We start from the raw sequence: 23905 nt of genomic DNA, 5'->3' as shown, positions 1-23905 counted from the left end.
ACAATGCAACCATGTGGATTGCCACTGTGTTATTAGGAAAGGGGTTTCTATGATTTTGACCCAGCAACAGTGAAGGACTGGTAATATATTTACAAGTCAGGATGGTGTGTGGCTTGGAGAGGAACTTGCAGGTGGTGTTGTTCCCATGCATCTACTCCCCTTTCCATCCAGGGGGTACAGACCTCATGTTTGAAAGTCACTGTCAAATGGGCTTGGTGAGTTGCTGCAATGCATTTTATACTTATGCATGCAAATATAAAATGTAGGAGCATGATTAGGCCATTTGACCCGTCTAGCTTTTTCTGTCATTCGATAAGTTCATGGCTGATCTGATTGTGACCTCAATTTCACATTCCTGCTTACCACTGCCAGCCACTGACTCCCTTGTAAGCCAAGAATCTATCCACCACTGCCTTAAAGTTTCTCAAATAACCCTGCCTCCAGTGCTTTCTGAGAAAGCAAGTTCCGTCTGAGGGAAAAAAAGTTATCCTCAGTTTCCCTTTTAAATTGGAGACACCTTTATTGTAAAAACTACGTCTCTGCAAATTCCAATCTCTTCCACAATGGGAAGCAACATTAGTATTTCTTGCTGTTACAAAGTGTATGATGGTGGAGGGAGTGAATGTTGATGGTGGTGGATGGATTGCCAACCAAGTGAGCTGCTTTGTCCCAGATGAGTTTTGCTGAAGCTGTGCTCATCCAGGCAAGTGTTGAAAGTTCATGAGTTGTGGCTTCTAGATGTTGGACTAGCTTTGGAGAGTCCAGAGATGAGTTACTCTCCAGTGCCTTTGTACTCTTTTTGTAATATGGAGTTCAAAACAGATGACACAGAACTCCAATACAGTGCAATAAAGATTTAGCACTTATTTCTCTATTTTTCAATTTAATCCCTCTAGAAATCACACTTCGGCAATATTTCTTTTACTGGCCTTTTAACTAGTGTTGCTTGTTTCAATGATCTGTGTACTTGTACTCATAAATCTCCTCACCATTCTGTTCCATTAAGACTCTGATTTTCCAAGTAGTCTATGAATTCCTCATTTTTGCATCAAAATGCAATCCCTCACACATTAGTGTGTTGGAATTAATTTGCCAACTATATGCAGATTCACATAATTTGTTGGAATCCTCCTCAGTCTTGACCATGCCCTCCCAATTTGACATTATCCACAAATTTAGGAATTGAGACACACAAGTGGGTACTTAATGGCAAATTTATAGCCTCATCCTGTTCCAAGGAGATAGTGAGGAAAGAGATCAATCTGAGACTGGTACAGTTGAGAACAGAAGTGAGTCAAACAGTCAGGGCAGGCAGGGACACGGTAGGATTAATAAATTAAACTGCATTTATTTCAATGCTAGGGGCCAATCAGGGAAGGCAGATGAACTCAGGGCATGGTTAGAAACATGGGACTGGGATATCATAGCAATTACAGAAACATGGCTCAGGGATGTGCAGGACTGGCAGCTTAATGTTCCAGGACACAAATGCTACAGGAAGGATAGAAAGGGAGGCAAGAGAGGAGGGCGGGTTGCATTTTTGATAAGGGATAGCATTACAGCTGTGCTGAGGGAGGATATTCCCGGAATTACATCCAGGGAAGTTATTTGAGTGGAACTGAGAAATAAGAAAGGGATGATCACCTCACTGGGATTGTATTATAGACCCCTCAACAGTCAGAGGAAACTTGTAAGGAGATCTCAGCTATCTGCAAGAATAATAGGGTGGTTATGGTAGGGGATTTTAACTTTTCAAACATAGACTGGGACTGCCATAGTGTTAAGGGTTTGGATGGAGAGGAATTTGTTGAGTGTGTACAAGACAATTTTCTGAGTCAGTATGTGGATGTATCTACTAGAGAAGGTGTAAAACTTGACCTACTCTTGGGAAATAAGGCAGGGCAGCTGACTGAAGTGTCAGTGGGGGAGCACTTTGGGGCCAGTGACCATAATTCTATTAGTTTTAAAATAATGATGGAAAACAATAGACCAGATCTAAAAGTTGAAGTTCTAAATTGGAGAAAGACCAATTTTAATGGTATTAGGCAAGAACTTTCAAAAGCTGATTGGGGGCAAATGTTCGCAGGTAAAGGGACGGCTGGAAAATGGGAAGACTTCAGAAATGAGATAACGAGAATCTAGAGAAAGGGAAGGCTGGTAGGTACAGGGATTGCTGGATGACTAAAGAAATTGAGGGTTTGGTTAAGAAAAAGAGGGAAGCATATGTAAAGTATAGACAGATAGATCAAATGAATCTTTAGAAGAGTATAAAGGAAGTAGGAGTATACTTAAGAAGGAAATCAGGAAGGCAAGAGTGGATATGAATTAGCTTTGACAAATAGAATTAAGGAGAATCCAAAGACTTTTTACAAATGCATTAAGGACAAAAGAGTAACTAGAGAGAGAATAGGGCCCCTCAAAGATCAGCAAGGTGGGGGGGATCCAAGATGGCGGCGACCCAGCAAGACTGAGTCCACAGTGCTCTACCCAAAACTTGGGAAAAGTGGGCTATCCACCCCCACCACACTCACTAAACCATTTATAATAGTTGTTAACCTTAAATAGTTACCTATTAGTACATTTAAATAGTCTAATACTAGCTGGAAAATAAGTAAAGGGAAGGGAACAGGCGGCTCTAAGAAAGCAGGGACCCCTCCCCCACCCTCTCCCTCTTCAGCTGCAACAAAGGTGTCTTCAGCTGCTTCAGGAGATTTACCAATGAAGATGAGCTTTGAGGAGATGTTTGCCAGGTGGGAGGCGAAGTTTGATGCTTTTATCGATGAGTCTCGGCAGAGCAGAGAAGCACTATCAGCCGAGCTGCAGAAGCAGGGCAGAGACATTCAGGAATTGGAGTGCCGAGTCAGAGAGGTGGAGTCGAAGGCCGCAGCCTCAGAGACTGGGATAAAATCAACAGCCGACCATATCCGTTTTCTCGAGAATCGAGTCCAGAACCTAGAAAACCACATTGATGACCTCGAAAATCGATGTCGTAGAAAAAATATTCGGTTGTTGGGCCTGCCCGAGCAGGAAGAGGGAGGTCAGCTGACAGCATTCTTCGAGCATTGGCTGCCACAACTTTTAAATCTGCATAATGGATCAGGCCAGGTAAGGGTAGAATGGGCCTACCGGGTCACAGTACGTGGGCCCGGCTCAACCCAGCGCCCACGCCCGGTCCTGTTCCAGCTGCAGAGCTATAGGGAGAGGCAGATGCTCCTGGAAGCCTCAAGAAATCTGGGAAAAGATCCCCAAGCTATGACCCACAAAGGATCCAGGATCATGCTGTTCCAGGACTTCTCCCCAGCTTTGGTCCGAAAGAGGAAGGCATTCGATGAGGCGAAGAAGCGTTTAAGGGACTTAAATATCCAGTACTCCTTACGATATCCAGCGACGCTACGCTTTAGCCACGAAGGATCCATATATAACTTCGGATCACCGGAGAAGGCTAAGGAATTCTTGGACTCTCTTAAATAAACTGTAAGAGATTGTGGACGCTGGTCTGCCTTTCCCATTATTTTGGTTTACATCCCTTCATCTTTTCTTATCTTTCCCCCTATGTGTGTATGTATATATATATATATATATATATATGCTGGGGCGTTTGGTTAATGTTGATGGGGAGAGGTGGTTACCTTATTCTATTTTACTTCTGTTTTTAGGAGCGGGGTTGTTTTTCTTTCCCCTGTTATTTTGTGGTATTATATTTAAGTATTACATGTTGAGATTGTAATCTTATAGTTATATATGGTATTAATATTCCCAAATATATTTAGATATGGGTGTGGGTGGGTGTGGGGTGTTCACTGTTAACTCTAGCTTTATATTATATTTGAATTCTCCTCATTTTATTGAGGAACACCTGGGTCAAGGGTGGGGCACTGGTTGGAAGAGGGTAAGATGGACTGTGGGAGAGGAAGTGACGCTCCCTGGGAACAAGGGAGAAAATCTCCAATTCGGAATGTTTTATATTTTTTATACTTAGAAAGAGTTTTTTGTTATATTGTTTTGAGTGTATCAGAGAGTCTTTACTTTTGTAAATCTTGTATGCTCCATGCTCGGGATGTTCTAGATAGGGTTTCCCCTCCCGAGGGGTCTCAGATCTGTCCAGATGATTATGGCTGAACAGTCGGTTACGTGGTGCACCTGGAATGTCAGGGGGAGTAATTCGCCAGTTAAAAGGAAGAAAATATTATCAAATCTTAAGAAGGAGAGAGTTGATATAGCTCTCCTACAGGAGACACACCTGTCGGATAAAGAACACTTAAAATTACGACAGGGCGGATTTGATCAGGCCTTTTTTTCCTCTTTTAATTCAAAAAGCAGGGGAGTCGTTATCCTTGTCCGGAAGAACTTCCCTTTGAAAATTCTAAATCAGATAAAAGACGAATCTGGACGATATATTTTGATTAAAGCCCTCATAAATGGAGAGGAATATGGGATCTTAAATGTATACTGCCCCCCGGCACACCCCTTTAAATTCATAACGGAAGCTTTTTCAAAACTGATGGCCTTTGGTGCCCGTCATACAATTATAGGGGGAGACTTTAATTGTATTATGGATCCGGAAATAGACAGGATTCCCAAGAGTGCCGCTGGAGTATCTCCCAGATCTAGACAACTGGCGGACCTGAATAAAGAATTAGGATTGGTAGATGTATGGAGATGTCTCCATTCACAGGGTAGAGATTTTTCTTTCTACTCTAATCCACATAAATGTCACACAAGAATTGATATGTTTTTTGCCCCATCGATTTTTCTAAACTCTATAGCAACCTGTAAAATAGGTACTATAGCGATCTCTGACCATGCCACTGTATACATGGAAACTAAGGTAAAGAACAATGGGACATCTGCTCGGCATTGGCGTATGGACCCCTTCCTGATAAAAGATAGCAAATTTTTAAAATACTTCTCCCAAGAACTTAAAACTTTTTTAGAAATTAATACTGGTACGGCTAGCAATCCGTCAATGATGTGGGAGACCATCAAAGCTTATGCACGAGGTTTGATCATCTCCTATTCAGCGACCCAGAGGAAAATGAAGGGAGAGCAACAGCGTCTGCTCGAAGCTCGCCTAAAAGCAGCCGAAACAGCATACGCTGATAGACCTTCTATCACAAAATTGCAGAGGATTACAGCTCTTAGGACAGCTTTAAACACCGCGCTTACTCAAACGGCTAAAAGGGAAATATTATTTGCGAAACAAAGATTATATGAATATGGCGACAAACCGGGTAGATACTTAGCATTTCTTGCAAAGAAAAAGAAAGCCCCTCAAACTATTCCGACCATCAAGGAAAGTACAGGTACCCTGACTCATGATCATAAAAAGATCAATGCGACCTTTAAAGAATTTTATTCTGAACTATATAGATCGCAGGATTGTGAAGATAGGATTAGGAGGATGCAGTCATTTTTTAAAAATTTGACCTTCCCGGGCCTGACTCCAGAACAGGTGTCGGCCCTAAATACCCCTTTAACAGTCCAAGAAATACTTGAGGCAATTAGGCAACTTCAGAGCGGAAAAGCACCGGGCCCGGATGGTTTTCAAGCTGAATTCTATAAAGAATTTACAGGAATATTGGTTGACCCACTTATGGATATGTATAATTTTGCGCATAGTCAGGTCTGTCTCCCGCCCACGCTGAAAGAAGCAAATATTTCTCTTATCCTCAAAAAAGGAAAAGACCCAGAAGATTGTGCATCTTACAGACCAATATCCTTACTAAATGTAGACTTTAAAATTCTCTCAAAAATGTTAGCACTAAGACTAGAAAGGGTACTGCCATATATTATAAAGGAGGACCAGACGGGATTTATTAAGGGCCGCAGATCATCCAATAATATCAGAAGGGTCTTGAATATGATCCAAGCCTGTCATCAGGGAAAGATACCAGGAGTAGTAATTTCATTGGATGCGGAAAAGGCATTTGATAGGGTTGAATGGTCATATTTATTTTACACATTAGAAAGGTTTGGCGTTGGACAGGTGTTTACCAAATGGGTTTCAACATTGTATAATGACCCCAAAGCAGCTGTTATTACTAATGGGTTAAGATCGGATGGCTTCAGTGTGGGTAGGGGCTGCCGTCAAGGATGTCCTCTCTCACCATTGTTGTTTACACTGATAATCGAACCATTAGCAGAAGCCATCCGGACTGATCCTAATATAACGGCCCCGAGGATTGGTACAGGTAAACACAAAATTACCCTCTATGCAGATGACGTTCTCTTATTCCTCAGTAATCTTTTAATGTCAGTGCCTCGTCTAATTCAAGTTATTAATACATTTAGTGCATTCTCAGGCTATAAAATTAATTTTTCAAAATCGGAAGCCATGCCAATGGGTGGTCTGGCTATGATACCCCACTTAATGGACGGATCCCCTTTTCCCTTCCGTTGGTCCCTGGAGGGCTTCTTATATTTAGGTATTTTTATCACGCCAGTATTTGATCAGCTGTATAGGGCTAATTTTGTACAATTAATGGAAAGGATAAGGCAGGACCTCCAGCGATGGAGAGACCTTCCGATTTCCTGGCTAGGGAGAATAGCATTAATTAAAATGAATGTTCTGCCCCGTCTCTTATATCCTATGAGAATGCTCCCGCTGATGCTGCCAAGGCTAGCCCTACGTAAATTATATGGCTGGTTGGGCTCCTTTATTTGGAACCATAGACGGCCCCTTATTAAGCTGAAGAAGCTACAGCTTCCACAGGCAAGGGGAGGACTGGACTTCCCAGACTTTAGGAAATATCAGTTAAGCTCCCTACTAAGTTACATAGCTGATTGGGTTTCATCTGATCCACAATCAATTTGGCTGGATATCGAAGCCTCCCAAGTAAAATACCCACTTATTAACCTTTTATTTTCAGATAAGAGGAAAATCATTACAGACCACTGTAAAAATCCCATAATATTAAACACAATTAAGGCCTGGAATATAATACGGCAAAATGAGGGTAACTCACATAAAACATCCCCCATGCACCAATAGTAGGCGCATGGGGATTCCAACCGGGGATTACAGATGCCACCTTTAAACTCTGGAGATCCAGGGGCATCTCATGCTTAGGGGACCTATTTAAAGATGGGATCCTGATGTCCTTTGAGCAGCTGCGTCTGAAATTCGGAATACCTAATGGGGATCTCTTTCGATACTTCCAAGTTCGAGATTATATACAGAGGAAGACTACATTAATAGATAGTCTTTATAAATCAGACAGAGAACGTAATGTCTTACGACCAGCGGGGGCATCCTCCGTTAGTACTATATACCATTTGCTACATGATGGAGTCTCAGGAGACATGGATGACCTGCTTAAAACATGGGAGCAGGACTTGGGGCTAGAAATCTCTGAGGATATGTGGAATGACATTTGGGAAAATGCTAGAAGAATTGCTATCTGTAACAGAACTCAGGCTATCCAACTAAAGATACTTCATAGGGCCCATATAGCTCCGGCTCGACTGGCAAAATTTAAGGCAGGAGCATCTCCAATGTGTCCTAAATGCAAAATAGAGGTGGGTACTCTTGTACATTGTCTGTGGACTTGTCAGAAAATCCGCAGATACTGGACTAAAGTGGCAAATACCCTGACAGAAATTTTAGGAACGGAAATTAGGGTGGACCCTGTATCTCTCCTTTTGGGCTTTTCGAACCTCTCATCTCTGGATATGCATGGGAAGAGACTATTTTCTATTCTCTCTTTCTGTGCAAGGAAAAATATTTTGGTGAACTGGGTGGCTGAGGGCCCCCCTGGACTTTCAAATTGGCACAGATTAATTATGGAATATATCCCCCTTGACTTCCTCACAAATATGGTGCACCAAAAGACTGAATTATTTTATAAAATATGGCAGCCCTTTTTGAATTATATAAATGCAGATATTTCGGCTATCCTAACAAGGGCTTTTATTTAGTGAAGATTTCAGACCGGGCTGCTCCGGGGCCCCTTGGGAGAGGAATCCTGCGCGAATACGGGTTTTATTATATTTGATGTTTTTACATTCCGAGCATGTAAGAGACTTAGGTATACACTCTGGTTAGTTATAGGTTAGATTAGTAGAAAGTTGAGTTTTTTTTTTCTTTCTTTTTTGTTTCTTTTTTTCTTTTTTGTTTTCTTTCTTTCTCTTTTCTTTGTTAAATTATGACTATTGTATATATGATTTAATTGTACATCAATGTTTGTATTTGAGAGTTTTGTTTATTTTTGTAAATTTGCAAAAATGTTAAATTTCAATAAAAATATCTACAAAAAAAAAAGATCAGCAAGGTGGCCTTTATGTGGAGCTGCTAAAAATGGGGGAGATCCTAAATGAGTATTTTGCACCAAAATATACTGTAGAAAAGGATATGGAAGATATAGACTGTAGGGAAGTAGATGGTGACATCTTGCAAAATATCCATATTACAGAGGAGGAAGTGCTGGATGTCTTGAAATGGGTAAAGATGGATAAATCCCCAGGAGCTGATCAGGAATACCGTAGGGCTCTGTGGGAAGCTCGAGAAGTGATTGCTGGGGCTCTTGCTGAGATATTTGTATCATTGATAGTCACAGGTGAGGTGTCAGAAGATTGGAGGTTGGCTAACATGGTGCCATTGTTTAAGAAAGGTGGTGAGGACAAGCCAGGGAACTATAGACCGGTGAGCCTGACATCGGTGGTGGGCAAGTTGTTGGAGGGAATCCCGAGGGACAGGATGTATATGTATTTGGAAAGGCAAGGACTGATTAGGGATAGTCAACATGGCTTTGTGCATGGGAAATCATGTCTCACAAACTTGATTAAGTTTTTTGAGGAAGTAATACAGAGAATTGATGAGGGCAGAGCAGTAGGTGTGATCTATGGGGACTTCAGTGAGGCGTTCGACAAGGTTCCCCATGGGAGACTGATTAGCAAGATTAGATCTCAGGGAATACAGGGAAAACTAGCCATTTGGATACAGAACTGGCTCAAAGGTAGAAGACAGAGGGGGGTGGGGGAGGGTTGTTTTTCAGACTGGAGGCCTGTGACCAGTGGAGTGCCACAAGCATCGGTGCTGGATCCTCAACTTTTTGTCATTTACATAAATGATTTGGATGCAAGCATAAGAGGTCCAGTTAGTAAGTTTGCAGATGCCACCAAAATTGGAGGTGTCGTGGACAGCGAAGAGGGTTACCTCAGATTACAACAGGATCTGGACCAGATGGGCCAATGGAAAAAGAAGTGGCAGATGGAGTTTAATTCAGATAGATGTGAGGTGCTGCATTTTGGGAAAACAAATCTTAGCAGGACTTATACACTTAATGGTAAGGTCCTAGGGAGTGTTGCTGAACAAAGAGACCTTGGATTACAGGTTCATAGCTCCTTGAAAGTGGAGTCGTAGGTAGATCGGATAGTGAAGAAGGCGTTTGGTATGCTTTCTTTTATTGGTCAGAGTGTTGAGTACAGGAGTTGGGAGGTCATGTTGCGGCTGTACAGGAAATTGATTAGGTCACTGTTGGAATATTGCATGCAATTCTGGCCTCCTTCCTCTCGGAAAGATGTTGTGAAACTTGAAAATGTTCAGAAAAAATTTACAAGGATGTTGCCAGGGTTGGATGATTTGAGCTATAGGGAAAGACTGAACAGGCTGGGGCTGTTTTCCCTGGAGCGTCGGAGGCTAAGGGGTGACCTTATAGAGGTTTACAAAATTATGAGGGGCATGGATAGGGTAAATGGACAAAGTCTTTTCCCTGGATTTGGGGAGTACAGAACTAGAGGGCATAGGTTTAGGATGAGAGGGAAAAGATATAAAAGAGACCTCCGGGGCAATTTATTTACACAGAAGGTGGTACGTGTATGGAATGAGCTGCCAGAGGATGTGGTGGAGGCTGGTACAATTGCAACATTTAAGAAGCATTCGGATGGGTATATGAATAGGAAGGGTTTGGAGGAATTAGAGCCAGGTGCTGGCAGGTGGGACTAGATTGGGTTGGAATATCTGGTCAGTACGGACGGGTTGGACCGAGTGTCTGTTTCCATGCTGTACATCTCTATGACCCTATGAATGGGATGTTAGAATTTGGGCTCCTCAGGATAATCTGAGTTGTATTCATCACAAAACTTTCAAAGACAGACTTCTGACAACAGCGCAGGGAATAAAGGCCTCCTGGAAAGAATGATTCAAACTATGAGAAGCATCATGACTGTGCACCCTGGAAATGTCACAGTGGAAAATCCCTTTTATTGAGCAGAGTATTCATCACCAGAATTTCCAATCCCAGATACATTTGGTGCAGATAAAGAGATGTTTCCTTGAATAATATCTCTGTGATAGCAAAATAAAGAAAAGGGATACCAATTCCATGCTTCTAGAGGGGTGCACACCAAGGAGCAGAAGAAGTCTTTCAACCTTTTTAATCAGTTCTTCCATTCAGTTTGGTCATGGCTAATCTGCATCTTAACTCTATCTTGGATCCAGAAACTATAATCACATTGCCCTCTAAAAATCTGTCAGTTTCATTTTCCACTGATCCCTTGCTTCAACAACGTTTTTAGGGAAAAAGAGTTTCAGACCTCCACTATCTTTAATGTGAAGATGTTCTTCCTGATACTTCCCCAAATAGCCTGGCTCAAATGTTGAGGTTCTGCCCTCTTGCACTGGATTCCCCCACTCGAAGAAATATCTTTCTTTATCTAGCCGACCAAATCTTTCAACCTTCTTATACAGATTCAAGAGTGTGGTGCTGGAAAAGCACAGCAGATCAGGCAGCATTCGAGGATTAGGAGAATCGACATTTCGGGGATAAGCCCTTCATCAGGAATGAGGCTTCCAAGGAGCAGGAGAATCGACATTCCGGACATAAGCCACCTCATTCCTGATGATGGGCATATGCTCGAAACGTCAATTCTCCTGCTCCTCGGGTGCTGCCTGATCTGCTGTGCTTTTCCAGCATCACACTCTCGACTCTGATCTTCAGCATCTGCAGTCCTCACTTTCTCCTAATATTCTTATACACCTCAGTTAGAGCACCCCTTAATCTTCTCTGTTCAATACAAAGTAACCTTAGTCTAAGCAACCTATTATCATAATTCTTGTAGCTCTGGTAACAGTCTGGTGAACTTGCACTACACTCTCTCCAAGGCTAGTCCAGAACTGAACGTAGTACAACAATATATACACAGTGGAGAGAGTCTGCGTCAGCCATGCATCTATAACATGGTAGTGCTAATTTATTAGCCAGTACGATAAATGTACAGGTTTGTTAACCTTAGCTTGCAAATTCTTGTTTCATAGTATGCTTAATGTTACAGCTATGGAGAATTTAAACTGTTGCTGCCATTGTAACTGTTAGTGCAAACATCACTTTGTTTAAAAAAGAGAGAACCTGGCCCTAGTCCTATGGAGCATGGAATCAGATAGAACATCATCTTACCATACTTATTGGCCCGGATGTTTGCAGAGTTAGAGCAACATTGGTTTACAGGCACTAGATTCCAGAATTCTTGCCCTTATTCCTCTTTCTGACAATTTTTTCCAGTGTGAGATGACAGTGTGGACAGTAGTCCTTCACACAACACTCCATGACTTGCCAACTCCATTGCAAGGGATGAGCAGTTCACACATCCCCATAATTTTAGTGTAGTCCATTCCCTTCTTTTAGTCGATGTGGTTCTGAGCATGTGCAAAACACATAGGAAATCCCAGTCAGAGAGCCATTGAGTTGTATAGCATGAAAATCGACACTTCAGTCCAACACTCAAGTGGGAAAACAAAACAAAAACTCTTTCATTTGACAGGCTCTGCAGTAAAAAAAAGTACTTTCTGTTGTTGTGGTTGGATGCTGTATTACAATTTAGATGTGTTTTCAACTGCAACATTATAAGACTCTATCCTACATATATAGGTTGACCAGTATTGTACAAGCCTAAGATAAATTACAGCCAGTTTCACATTAATAAGCATGTTCTTATCCATCCAAAACTGAAGAAAACACTGCCTGAGAACTTGTGGAGTGATAGTTGAGTGCATTATGAATGCTTGGTTGGGTATCAAAAGATCCAGAATGAAACATTTTGACAAACAGTTGCTAGAGTTTATTAAAAGAATAGTCTTTGCTGTAGTTACTGATCTAGATGTTTGTTTCTTTTTACAACAGATTGACCAAACAAGGGTTTTTTTATTGCCTTCTTAAATAAGAATTTTTTCAGTGTAGTGACTTTGAATGAACTTAGATTGTTAGAGGTTTATTTTTGTTAACATCTGTTTCAAAGGGATCCTGAGATTTGCCTATTGTGGATACTGGTGAAAAAATATAGAGGATGAAGTGGGAGCATGGAAGGGAATGGTGGAGTGGGGGGGGGTGAATGGAAGAAGTATGGGCGTTAATTGGGGGAATGAAGGACACATGAAAGGCATGGGTTTAGTTGAAAAATGAAGGGGTTGAATGAGCCTAACACTAATTAAAATTGGCTGATTTAATAAACAGAGGTGGGCACTTCAGCCTACCAGTCTGAACATCCGTTCACTTGCAGAGCTATTGTGGGCCTGCCTTTGAATGTGGTGAGCCCAACTCCATCCTACCCTTGATGCGTGGAATGAAAATCTAGCGTACAGCGGCCTTTTACTCAGCAAGACAAATTTGCAAAGTTTCCTGAATCAGCCCTCATGAAAATTCAGTCTTTTGCTTCTTAGGAAGACATTATGTTAATAGGATTTCCAATTATATTGTGCCGTTCACAACCTGAGGCCATCTCAAAACGTATTACAGATAGTAAAGCACTTTTGAAGTGTGGTCACTGTTGTATTGATGGACCTACGGCAATTAATTTTCGCACAGCGTGATCCCACACAATACAACGTGGTAATGAATGGATAATCTGTTTTAAGTGATAGTGTGTGAGGGATATATATTGGTCACATATCAGGAAGAACTTTGTGCTCTACTTCAAAACATCATCCATTGGGTCTTTTATGTCTGCAACAGAGCTCAGTTCAATGCCTCAACCAAAAACTGTCACCTCCAAAAATTCAGCACAGCCTCAATAAAGCAAAGGGAATGCCAGCTTAGATTGTCTGAAGTGGGACTCGAACCTACAACCTTCTAAGTCGCGTGTTCAGTCCATTTACTCTAACAAACATGCTCATTTTTGTTTCATAGGGTGGGAAAAGTCATGAAGATTCCTGTATATGAAACTCCAACAGGCTGGAAATTCTTTGGGAATTTGATGGATGCTGGGAAGTGTTCCCTTTGTGGAGAGGAGAGCTTTGGTACAGGTAATGAACTCACTCTCTGTCTTTATGCAGAACTCATTTCCACTGATGTGATGCATTTTTTGCAGAGGGAAACTGGTGACATTCAATAAAGGAAAATCAGGCAGGATTGTTAGAACACCTTTCGCAAAGTCAGGACATCCTCAGGAGCTTCACGTCTGATGAAATATGTTTTGTAGTGTAGTTAGTACTGTAATGCAGGAAATACAGCAGAAGAAGCTCTCATAAACACCAATGTGATAATAACCAAAAAATCTATTCTTCATTGATGTTGTTTCAGTACTTAGTACTGACCATGATGCTGGAGAGAACACTTTTTATAATCTTCAAATCTATTATGTCCTGCTGAAATGGGGCCTCGGTTTATTGTCTCATCTGGAAGGTGGCCTCTCTGACAGTGCAGCACTCCATCCATGCTGCAATGATGTGTCAGTCTAGATAGAGTAAAAAGAGTGGGAGAAGTTTTGCGTTGAACTAAACGTCCTGTTTCTGTATTGTATATTCTACACAATTCTGTGTAGTGCATCAGAGGAAATTCTGCTCTGAACAATTACATTGTGAGTGTTTCAGCTACTGAAAATGTAAGTGAACCTTTCACATTTTGCCACTGAGTCTCTATTTGTAAATGAATGCTTTATGTCAAGACCAACACAAGGCTTCAAACACTCATTTCGTCCTTGGTTTCAGATTGATGTATTGTAGCGAAGTCGCAAGCTTTTCATTGACCACTCATTCCTTTGTTGGTATTGTACTCACTGTGAATCCAGTAAGTTATTACAGAGGAGGCAACCTGGCCATTTTCACCAAGTCTTCACATCAATTGCACATCATGCCAATTGTTGGCTTTTTAAGCCATGCCTTTGTTTATTAGCATTTCAAAAAACTAAATTAGCTCCCGCATCCATATCAACTAGTCAGATCATTGTAAAGATGAGCTGAACAAAGAACAAAGAATACAGCACAGGAATGGACCCTTTGCCTATCAAGCCTGCAACGCTCATGATACCTTTCTCAACTAAAAACCTTTTTGCCTGGATGCAGTCCATATCCCTCTATTCCCTGTCTATTTGTCTATTTGTCACATTGCTTCTTAAACACCTCCTCTGGCTGCATTTTTGAGACACTAACCACCCTGGTGTAAACATCATGCCTCTCACACCTCCTTTAAATGTATCCCCATTTACCTTATACCTCTGTCCCCTAGCAATTGACCTTTCTACCCTGGGAAAAAGACTCCAACTATCTATTCCGTCCATGTCTCTCATTATTTTGCAAGCTTCTTTCAAGTCGCCCCTCATCATCCGATGTTCAAGTGAAAACAGAGTTTGTCCAATCTCTCATAGCTAATACTCACCAAACTAGGCCTGGTAAATCCTGGTAAATCTTTTCTGTACCCCTCTCCTCCAAAGCCTCCACATCCTTCAGTTGGTGTGGCTACCAGAATTCTACACAATATTCCAAATATAGCCTAACTAAAGTTCTATAAAGCTGAAACATGACTTGTTCAGCCCCAAACAATGCAGGCAAGCATGCCGTAGGCCTTTTTGACGCCATTTCTACTTGTGCTGCCACTTTCAGGGAAATGTGGACCCTAATGCCCAGATTCCTCCAACCGTTGAAGATACTAAGGGTAGTCATTTACTGTGTACTGTTCTCCTGCATTAGATCTTTCAAAATGTCTTACAGATTGTTCTGCTATTACGCCACAGTTGTGTTCCTCTGCAACCTCATGCTATAGAAAATTGCGCTGTAGAAGATTGCTAATAGAAAACTGCTATACCTGTTCAGCAGAAAGTTTGCATTATCCAAACAACATCCACAATTCATCTATCTCATTATAGCCAATTCACACTGATGAATCATGTGTTATAGCCGAACAACTGTACGTCGCATTTGTCCAGATTAAATTGCACCTGCCATTTCTCCACCTAATCTCCAGTATATCTATATCCTACTGTATTCTTTGGCAATCCTCCTCACTATCCACAGCTCCCCCAATCTTTATGTAATCTGCAAACTTATTAATCAGACCACTTACTTTCTCCTCCGAATCATTTATATATATTTTAATCAACAGGGGTCCTGGCACTGGTCCCTGTGGAACACCACTGGTCACAAATCTCCAGTCAGAAAATTATCTATCCACTGTTACTCTGTTTTCCATGACCAAAGCCAGTTCTCTGTCCATGTTATCAACTCACAGTGGATCCCCTGTGACTTCAAATTCAGTATCAACCTGTCATGAGGGCCTAGCTAAAATCCAGATAGACAACATTTACCATCCTGCCCTCACCAATCATCTTTGTCAGTTCCTCAAAAAACTCAATCAAATTTGTCAGATATGACCTCTCCTGCTCAAAGCCATGTTTCCTAAACATAAATCTTGTCAGTCTATAAATCCCTATTGCCCTTAAACAAAGGAACAGCATTGTTTATTCACCAGTCCTTTAGGACCTCATCTGTGACTAAAGAGATTACAAATATCTCATTCAAGACCCCAGCAATTTCCTCCCTGGGCTCCCTCAGCATTCTGGGATAGAATGTCAGGTTTTTGTGCCCCTTTAAGTTTACCTAACTTGTTGTTTAAGTTCTTTGCTATTGTCTTTATATTCCTCGAGTGCTCTGTTTATCTTCAGTTTCCTAAATTCATATGCCTCATTTTTCTTAATGACTAAGCTCACAATTTCTCTTGTCATCAAAGATTCCCAAATCTTGTTATCCTTAACTTTCATTTTCACAGTAACATGCTGGTCCTGAACTCTAGTCAACTGGTCTTTAAAAGATTCCCTCATAACACATGTAGATTTACCCTCAAACAAACAGTTCCTGCCAAATGTTGTTGTAGTTAACCTTCTCCCAATTTAGAACTTTCACCCAAGACTACTGTTATACTTATCCATAAGTAATTTGAAATTTATAGAATTATGATCACTGTTCCCAAAATGCTCTCCCATTAAAACTTGATCATCTGGCCAAGTCCTCAATACCAGGTCTAGCACGGCCTGTTCCCTAGTTAGGCTATTTACATATTGCTTCAAGAAATCCTCCTGGATGTACCTAACAAATTCACCTTCCAAGTCAAGCTCCTGGTACTAAGGGAGGCCCAATCAATGTGGGAAGTTAAAATCACCCACTACAGCAATGCTGTTATTTTCTAATTTTTCTATAATCTATCCACCTCTTTGTCCCTCTTTCTCCTGCTAGCTATTGGGAACCCTATAGTACAAATCAATCAAAATGATTGCACCCTTTCTATTCCTGAGCTCTACCCAAATGGTCTCGCTAGATGAGCCCTCCAAGGTATCCTCGCTCAGTACAGCTTTGATATTCTTCCTTATCGATAACGCAACTCCCCCACCTCTTTTGCATCCCTCTCTACCTTGCCTGAAACATGAAATCCTGGAACATTAAGCTGCCATTCTTGTCCCTCTCGCAACCAAGTCTCTGTAAGAGCTGCAGCATCATAGATATATGTAATAGTCCTAGCTGTAAATTCGTTGGCCTTAACTTTCATACTCCTAAGCATTTAAACAAATGCACTTCAGACTGCAAATCCTGCTGTTTTCAGTCACCTCTCCCTATCTGTTCTTCCTCTTTGCTTTACTGGCTTTAGTCTCTAACTCCTCCCCTGACATTTCACTTGCTGACCTACTGCCCTGGCTGAAGCCTGTTCAATCACCAAGACAGCAGGGCCACAGCCAATTGGGTGTTCTTTCTCACAAAGCTTGTTGTTTTGAAATTGTGAGATCAATTTCCTTTCTAACATGAGTTAGTGTCTTCCATTATCAGTGCTTGCATTTAGCACTCACCCACTTAACTCAGTTATACGTGACAAATATGTTCCTAAATTGCAACTTTTAAATGTGCTGTGAGCTCGAGTTTCTTTGAAGCTTCTGTCCATAAATCATTGTGATGGCACTGGGAAGCAAAGGACCGTTATATGCCAGCAAGCATGGGGAAGTCTTTCACCTCGGGCAACTGCTTTCCTTTAGGGCAATGAAGGCTGTTTCAGGACGTGAATACGTTAACCGACTTTTAGAGAGAGTTGATGCAATGACTGATTTTATTTGATGCATTTTGTTTCTAAGTTTCTGAGTTTTTGCTTAGTTAAAAATATTTACTCGTTAACACCGCAGTTAACTCCAAAAAGGAAGGAGTGCCTTATAGAAAATAGATTTCAATACATACCAGCTCTTTAAGTAAAAAAAACTTGCAATTCCTTTGCAGCTTTCATGACTTCGCTATTAATTGAGCAAACTGAGGGAGGATGTTTATTCATTTCAGACAGGATTGAGAGCTGTTGATGTTATTTGGAGCATTTATTGAAAAATAAGTATCCACCTGCTAAATTGGGCTGAATAAAGGAGCGTGAATCAACCTATGTTCAAGACAGCCTGACTTTTGCCTCATGAGATAGATAGACAGACATTATATGTGTAGGGACAATAACTCAGGTTGTTTCAATGTACTTCACAGTCAACGAAGGACTGTTGAAATGTGATCACTGTTGTAACCTGGGAAATGCAACACTCAATTTGCACGCAGCTTTCTTCCCCAATTAGCAATATAATATGACCCAATCATCTATTTTAATGATTTTCTTTGAGATTTGGATATCAGCCTTCAGCCATTGTTGAGAAACCTCTTTTACTTATAGAGTTGTACAGCATGGAAACAGACACTTCCATCCAACCTGTCTGCATTAGCCAGACATCCCAATCTGACCTAGTCCCATTTGCCAGCATTTGGCCCATTTCCCTCTAAACCCTTCCTATACATGTACCCAAACCAGAGGCCTTTTAACCTTTATGGGTCAGAGTATCGAATATAGGCATTGGAGGGGGTCATGCTGTGGCTTGGTTCAGCCACTTTTGGAATATTGCGTACAATCCTATTGGAAGGATATGAAACTTGAAAGGGTTCAGAAAAGATTTACAAGGATGTTGCCAGGTTTAGGAGATTTGAGCTATAGGGAGAGGCTGAATAGACTAGAGCTGTTTTCCCTGGAACATCGGAGACTGAGGGGTGACCTTATAGAGATTTATAAAATCATGAGGGAAATGGATAGGATAACTAGATAAAGTCTTTTCCCTGGGGTGGGGGGAATCCAGAACTAGAGGGCGTAGGTTTAGAGTGAGAGGGAAAACACTGAAAGGGGACCTAATGGGCAAATTTGTCACACAGAGGTGAGTGTATGGAATGAGCTGCCAGAGGAAGTGGTGGAGGCTGATACAATTACAACATTTAAAAAGCATCTGGATGGGTGTATGAATAGGAAGGATTTAGAGGGATATGGGCCAAGTGCTGGCAAATGGGATTAGGTTCATTTAGGATATTTGGTCGGCATGGATGAGTTGGACTGAAGAGTCCAATTTCTGTGCTGTACATCTCTATGACTCTACAAATATTGCAATTGTACCTGTCTCCACCATTTCACCACAAGCACCAATCTCTGCTTGAAAAAGTTATCCCTCAGGTCCATTTAAAATCTTTCCCCTCTTACCTTAAACCTACGCCCTCTAGTTTTGGACTCCCCCTAGGAGAGAGACTTTGACTATTTACTATCTATGCCTGTCATGATTTTATAGAGGACTATAGTGTTACGTTCAGCCTCCAGTGCTCCAGGGAGAAAGCCCAGCCCAATAACTCAAACCCTTTAGTCCCAGCAGCATCCCTATAAACCTTTCTGTACTCTCTCAAGCTTAACTACATCTATTTCTTCCAGATGATGCTATTGTATCTTCATCTTCACAATAAGTCAGTTTAACATCTCATCTAAAATATCGCACATCCAGCAATGTAGTGCTTTATCAGTTCTGCCCATCTGACAGTGCACCATTCCCTCAGTACTGCATATGGTGTGTCTGCATAGTCTGTGTACTCAAGTTTCTAGAGTATGACTTGAACCTGCACGTTTCTGACTCAGAGAGAAAAATTAGCCATGTATTCAGCCTGGGAATATTAATTATTTCAAGCTCATGGCTCAAAATTAAAGATCAAAGCTAATTTATTGTCGAGGTGTCAGTTTTATGAGGTAATGTCACTTCTTGCTAATTGTTTAAGTGTGTGGAAAAAGATCAGTTATCCTGGGAAGAGAGAAGGTCATTCAACTTTTCAAACCTCTTCTGTCATTCAGTTAGATCCTGGATGGTTGTACATTAATCTCATCTACCTGCCTTGCTTTCCCAACATTGACTGATGAGAAAATATCAATTTCAGTTTTGAAATTTTCAGTTGTCCTCTTGCCAAGTTTTTTTTGTTTTGTAAGGTGAAGGTGAATTCCAGATTTCCACTATCTTTTGTGTAAAGAAGTGTTTTTTCTCATCAGCTGTAATGAGGCTGGATCTAATTCTAAATTTATTCCTCTTTGCTCTGGTCCAGAGGAGACAAATGGTCCATCTACCCTAAGAAATCCTGTAAACACTAAATTAATGCAATTTCTAATCATCTAACTTCAATGATATGCATGATTGTTCTATGTAGCCTGTCCTCACTTTAATCTTTTAAGCCCTAGTATCATTCTGGTGAATTTAGCTTTCAAGGTCAATATTGTGCAACCATAGATGGTTAAAGTTATACAAACACTCCTCATTTTTGATGTGTTTAAACAACTTATTTTTAGTTTTCTTTGTCTGCTAAATGAATACTCTTCATTCTAGCCTTCTTCAATAAAAAGAGCTATCACTGACAATTGTGATCCTGTTCTGATTGGCAAATAGGAGTTTTTACTGCAGGGGAGCGAGTCAGTGCTATGGATAGCTCTGCTAAATAGTTTCCTTATCTTTAATCTAAGTGAGTGGCCTGGACTTGGCATTTACTAACTTCAAAATGCAATCTGGCCTCATTCAAAAGGTCAACCTCTCAATATGGTTATGTGGTCCCCTTAATGCTGTACAATATTCCAGAGTGATCTCAGGAGCATTACTGAACACAAACTTACCAACATGACAGATATGAGGAGACAGATGAAGGAGTGTCTCAAAGGAGGAGAGAAAAGTGGAGAGATTTCAGGAAGGAGTAGGCACCATGTCAGCCACTGAGAATATTTAATCACCATGTTGTCAGACTGCGAGCCAAACTCAGTCAGCATGGACTGCCTGGATCCTGAAACTGGAACTGATTTTGTGAACAATTTTAATATTTCGTTTGTAAAAATTGCCAGATATTTCCTTTACAACAGACCAGATATAAATTACTGAAAGACATTCTTTCAGAACTAATTAAACTGATTAGAGAACTACTATCTTGGAATACAAACCTGTTCCTGTTAGTTAATTATGTGTTGCGGTACATTCTTGATATAACAAAAATGTGAAGTAAGAGAGTTACATAAAATATGCTGAGAATAATTTGCCCACAGCTGAGCAGTACACATCTGGTCTTGATCCAAATGTTTGTGACATCTCTAAGGAACACTGCCTGAAACAGATGTTGAACAATAACAAAGGAATATCTTGTGCACACTGAAAAGCCCACAGTAGAATCCAGATTTACAATATTGGACTTGGGAATAGTAGTAGGCTAATGAACGCCTTTTAAACCTGGTCCTCTATTTGATAAGGTCAGAGATGAGTGAATTTTTATTCACTCCTGGGGTGTGGGGTGCCACTGGCTGACCAACATTTATTACCTGTCCATAGTTGCTCTTGAGGTCATGGTGAGGTGTCTTCTTTAACCGTCGCAGTCTACATGCTGTAGGTAGACCCACAATGATGTTGGCAAGAGAATTTCAGGATTTCGACCCAGCAACACTGACGGAAAGGTGATATACTTCCATGTCTGGATGATGAATGACTTGGTGGGGACCTCCCATGTATCTGCTACCCTTATCCTTCTACATGGAAGTGATCATGGGCTTGGAAATTGCTGTCTAATGATTTTTTTTGTGAGTTTCTGCAGTATATTTTGTAGGTATTGCTGCTACTGAACATTGGTGGTGGAGGGAGTGCATGCATGTGGATGTGGTGCCAATCAAGCAGGCTGCTTTGTCCTGGATGATGTCAAACATCTTGAGTGTTTTTGGAGCTGCAAGTTGGAAGTATTCCATCACACTCTTGACTTAGAGTCATAGAGATGTACAGCATGGAATCAGACCCTTCGGTCCAACCCATCCATGCTGACCAGATATCCCAACCCAATCTAGTCCCACCTGCCAGCACCCGCCCATTTCCTTGCAAACCCTTCCTATTCATATACCATCCAAATGCCTCTTAAATGTTGCAATTGCACCAGCCTCCACCACATCCTCTGGCAGCTCATTCCATACATGTACCACCCTCTGTATGAAAATGTTGCCCCGTAGGTCTCTTTTATATCTTTCCCCTCTCACCCTGAACTTATGCCCTCGTGTTCTGGACTCCCCGAACCCAGGGAAAAGATTTTGTCTATTTACCCTATCCATGCCCCTCATAATTTTGTAAACCTCTATAGCCTCCAAAGCTCCAGGGAAAACAGCCCCAGCCTGTTCAGCCTTTCCCTATAGCTCAAATCGTCCAACCCTGGCAACATCCTTGTAAATCTTTTCTGAACCCTTTCAAGTTTCACAACATCTTTCCAATAGGAAGGAGACCAGAATTGCACGCAATATTCCAACAGTGGCCTAACCAATGTCCTGTAGAGCCACAACATGACCTCCCAAATTCTGTACTCAAACTCTGACCAATAAAAGAAAGCATACCAAATGCCTTCTTCACTATCCTATTAACCTGCGATTCCACTTTCAAGGAGCTATGAACTTGCACTCCAAGGTCTCTTTGTTCAGCAACACTACCTAGGACCTTACCATGAAGTGTATATGTCCTGCTAAGATTTTCTTTCCCATACAGCACCTCGCATTTATCTGAATTAAACTCTATCTGCCAATTCTTTGCCCATTGGCCCATCTGATCCAGATCCTGTTGTAATCTGAGGTAACCCTCTTCGCTGTCCACTATACCTCCAATTTTGGTGTCATCTGCAAACTTACTCACCGTACCTCTTATTCACGCATCCAAATCATTTATGTAAATAACAAAAATTAGAGGACCCCACGCTAATCCTTGTGGCACTCCACTGGTCACAGGCCTCCAGTCTGAAAAACAACCCTCCACCACCACCCTCTGTCTTCTACCTTTGAGCCAATTCTGTTTCCAAATGGCTAGTTCTCCCTGTATTCCATGAGATCTAACCTTGTTAATCAGTCTCCCATGGGGAACTTTGTTGAACGCCTTACTGAAGTCTATATAGATCACATCTACCACTCTGCCCTCATCAATCCTCTTTGTTACTTCCTCAAAAAACTTAATCAAGTTTGTGAGACATGATATCCCACTCACAAAGCCATGTTGACTATCTCTAATCAGTCCTTGCCTTTCTAAATACATGTACATTCTGTCCCTCAGGATTCCCTGCAACAACTTGCCCACCACCGACGTCAGGCTCACTGGTCTATAATTCCCTGGCTTGTCCTTAACATCCTTCTTAAACAGTGGCACCACGTTAGCCAACCTCCAATTCTGGCACATCACCTGTGACTATTGATGATACAAATCTCTCAACAAGAGGCCCAGCAATCACTTCTCTAGCTTCCCACAGGGTTCTAGGGTACACCTGATCAGGTCCTGGGGATTTATCCACCTTTATGCATTTCAAGACATCCAGCACTTCCTCCTCTGTAATTTGGACATTTTGTATGCCTTGTAGATGGTGGATAGGTTTCGGGAGACAAGAAGTGAGTTATTCACTGCAATATTCCTAGCCTCTGTCCTGCTTTTGCAGCCATTGTATTTTTATGGCAAGTCCAGTTGAGTTGCTGGTCACTGATAACACAAGGATGTTGATAGCGGGAGATTCAGTGATAGTAACACCATTGAACCAATGGGCAGTGGTTAGGTTGTCTCTTATTGGAAATAGTCATTGCGTAGTATTTGTGTGGCATGAATATTACTTGCTACTTGTCAGTCCAAGCCTGATTATTGTCCAGTTCTTGCTGAATTTGAACATGGACTGCTTCAGTATCTAAGGAGTCGTGAATGGTGCTGAATGTTGTGCACCATCCCAACTTATAAGTTAATAAAGAAGGAAAAGTCATTGAAACAATGAGGATAGTTGGGGCAAGGACACTACCCCAAGGTACTCCTACAGAGATGTCATGGATCTGAGATGATTGACTTCTATCATCCATGACCATTTTCCTATATGCCAGGAATGGCTCAAACCAGCAGAGAGTACCCTGATACCCATTGATTCAAGTTTTGCTGGGGCTACTGCCAGACTTGGTTAAATGCAGCCTTGATATCAAGGGCTGTCACTTTCACCTCACCTCTGGAATTCAGCTCTTTCATACATTTTTGAACCAAAGCTACAATGAGGTCAGAAGCTGAAGGGCCCTGGCGGAACCCAATCTGGGCGCCACTGAGCAGGTTATTGCTGAGCAGGTGCTGCTGTTGATGACACCTTTCATCATTTTACTGATAATTTAGAGTGGACTCATTGGCCATTAATTTGCTGGGTTGAATTAATCCTGGTTTTTGCATAGAGAAATTATCTGGGCAATTTTCAATATTGTTGGGTAGATCCAGTGTTACAACTGTACTGGGACAGTTTGGCTAGGAGTACAGCAAGTTCTGGGACACAAGTCTTCGGTGCTATTGCCAGAACGTTTTCAGGGTCCAAAGCCTTTGCATTATCTAGTGC

At 41.4% G+C, this 23905-nt stretch overlaps 1 protein-coding gene across 1 annotated transcript in view; it reads left to right on the top strand.

Moving 5' to 3' along the window:
- pgm5 (phosphoglucomutase 5) overlaps nucleotides 1–23905 on the top strand; it is a 179962-nt gene that overhangs the window by 119995 nt on the left and 36062 nt on the right. The window contains exon 7 of the mRNA XM_060846089.1: nucleotides 13119–13234. Coding sequence (XP_060702072.1) covers nucleotides 13119–13234 — 116 coding nt within the window. The remainder of the gene's footprint in view (nucleotides 1–13118; nucleotides 13235–23905) is intronic.

This window comes from Hemiscyllium ocellatum, chromosome 2 (genome assembly GCF_020745735.1).
Source record: "Hemiscyllium ocellatum isolate sHemOce1 chromosome 2, sHemOce1.pat.X.cur, whole genome shotgun sequence".
In the NCBI taxonomy this organism is placed as follows: Eukaryota; Metazoa; Chordata; class Chondrichthyes; order Orectolobiformes; family Hemiscylliidae; genus Hemiscyllium; species Hemiscyllium ocellatum.
The sequence above is the reverse complement of the archived record's forward strand: the minus strand, read 5'-3'. Positions and strand labels throughout refer to the sequence as shown.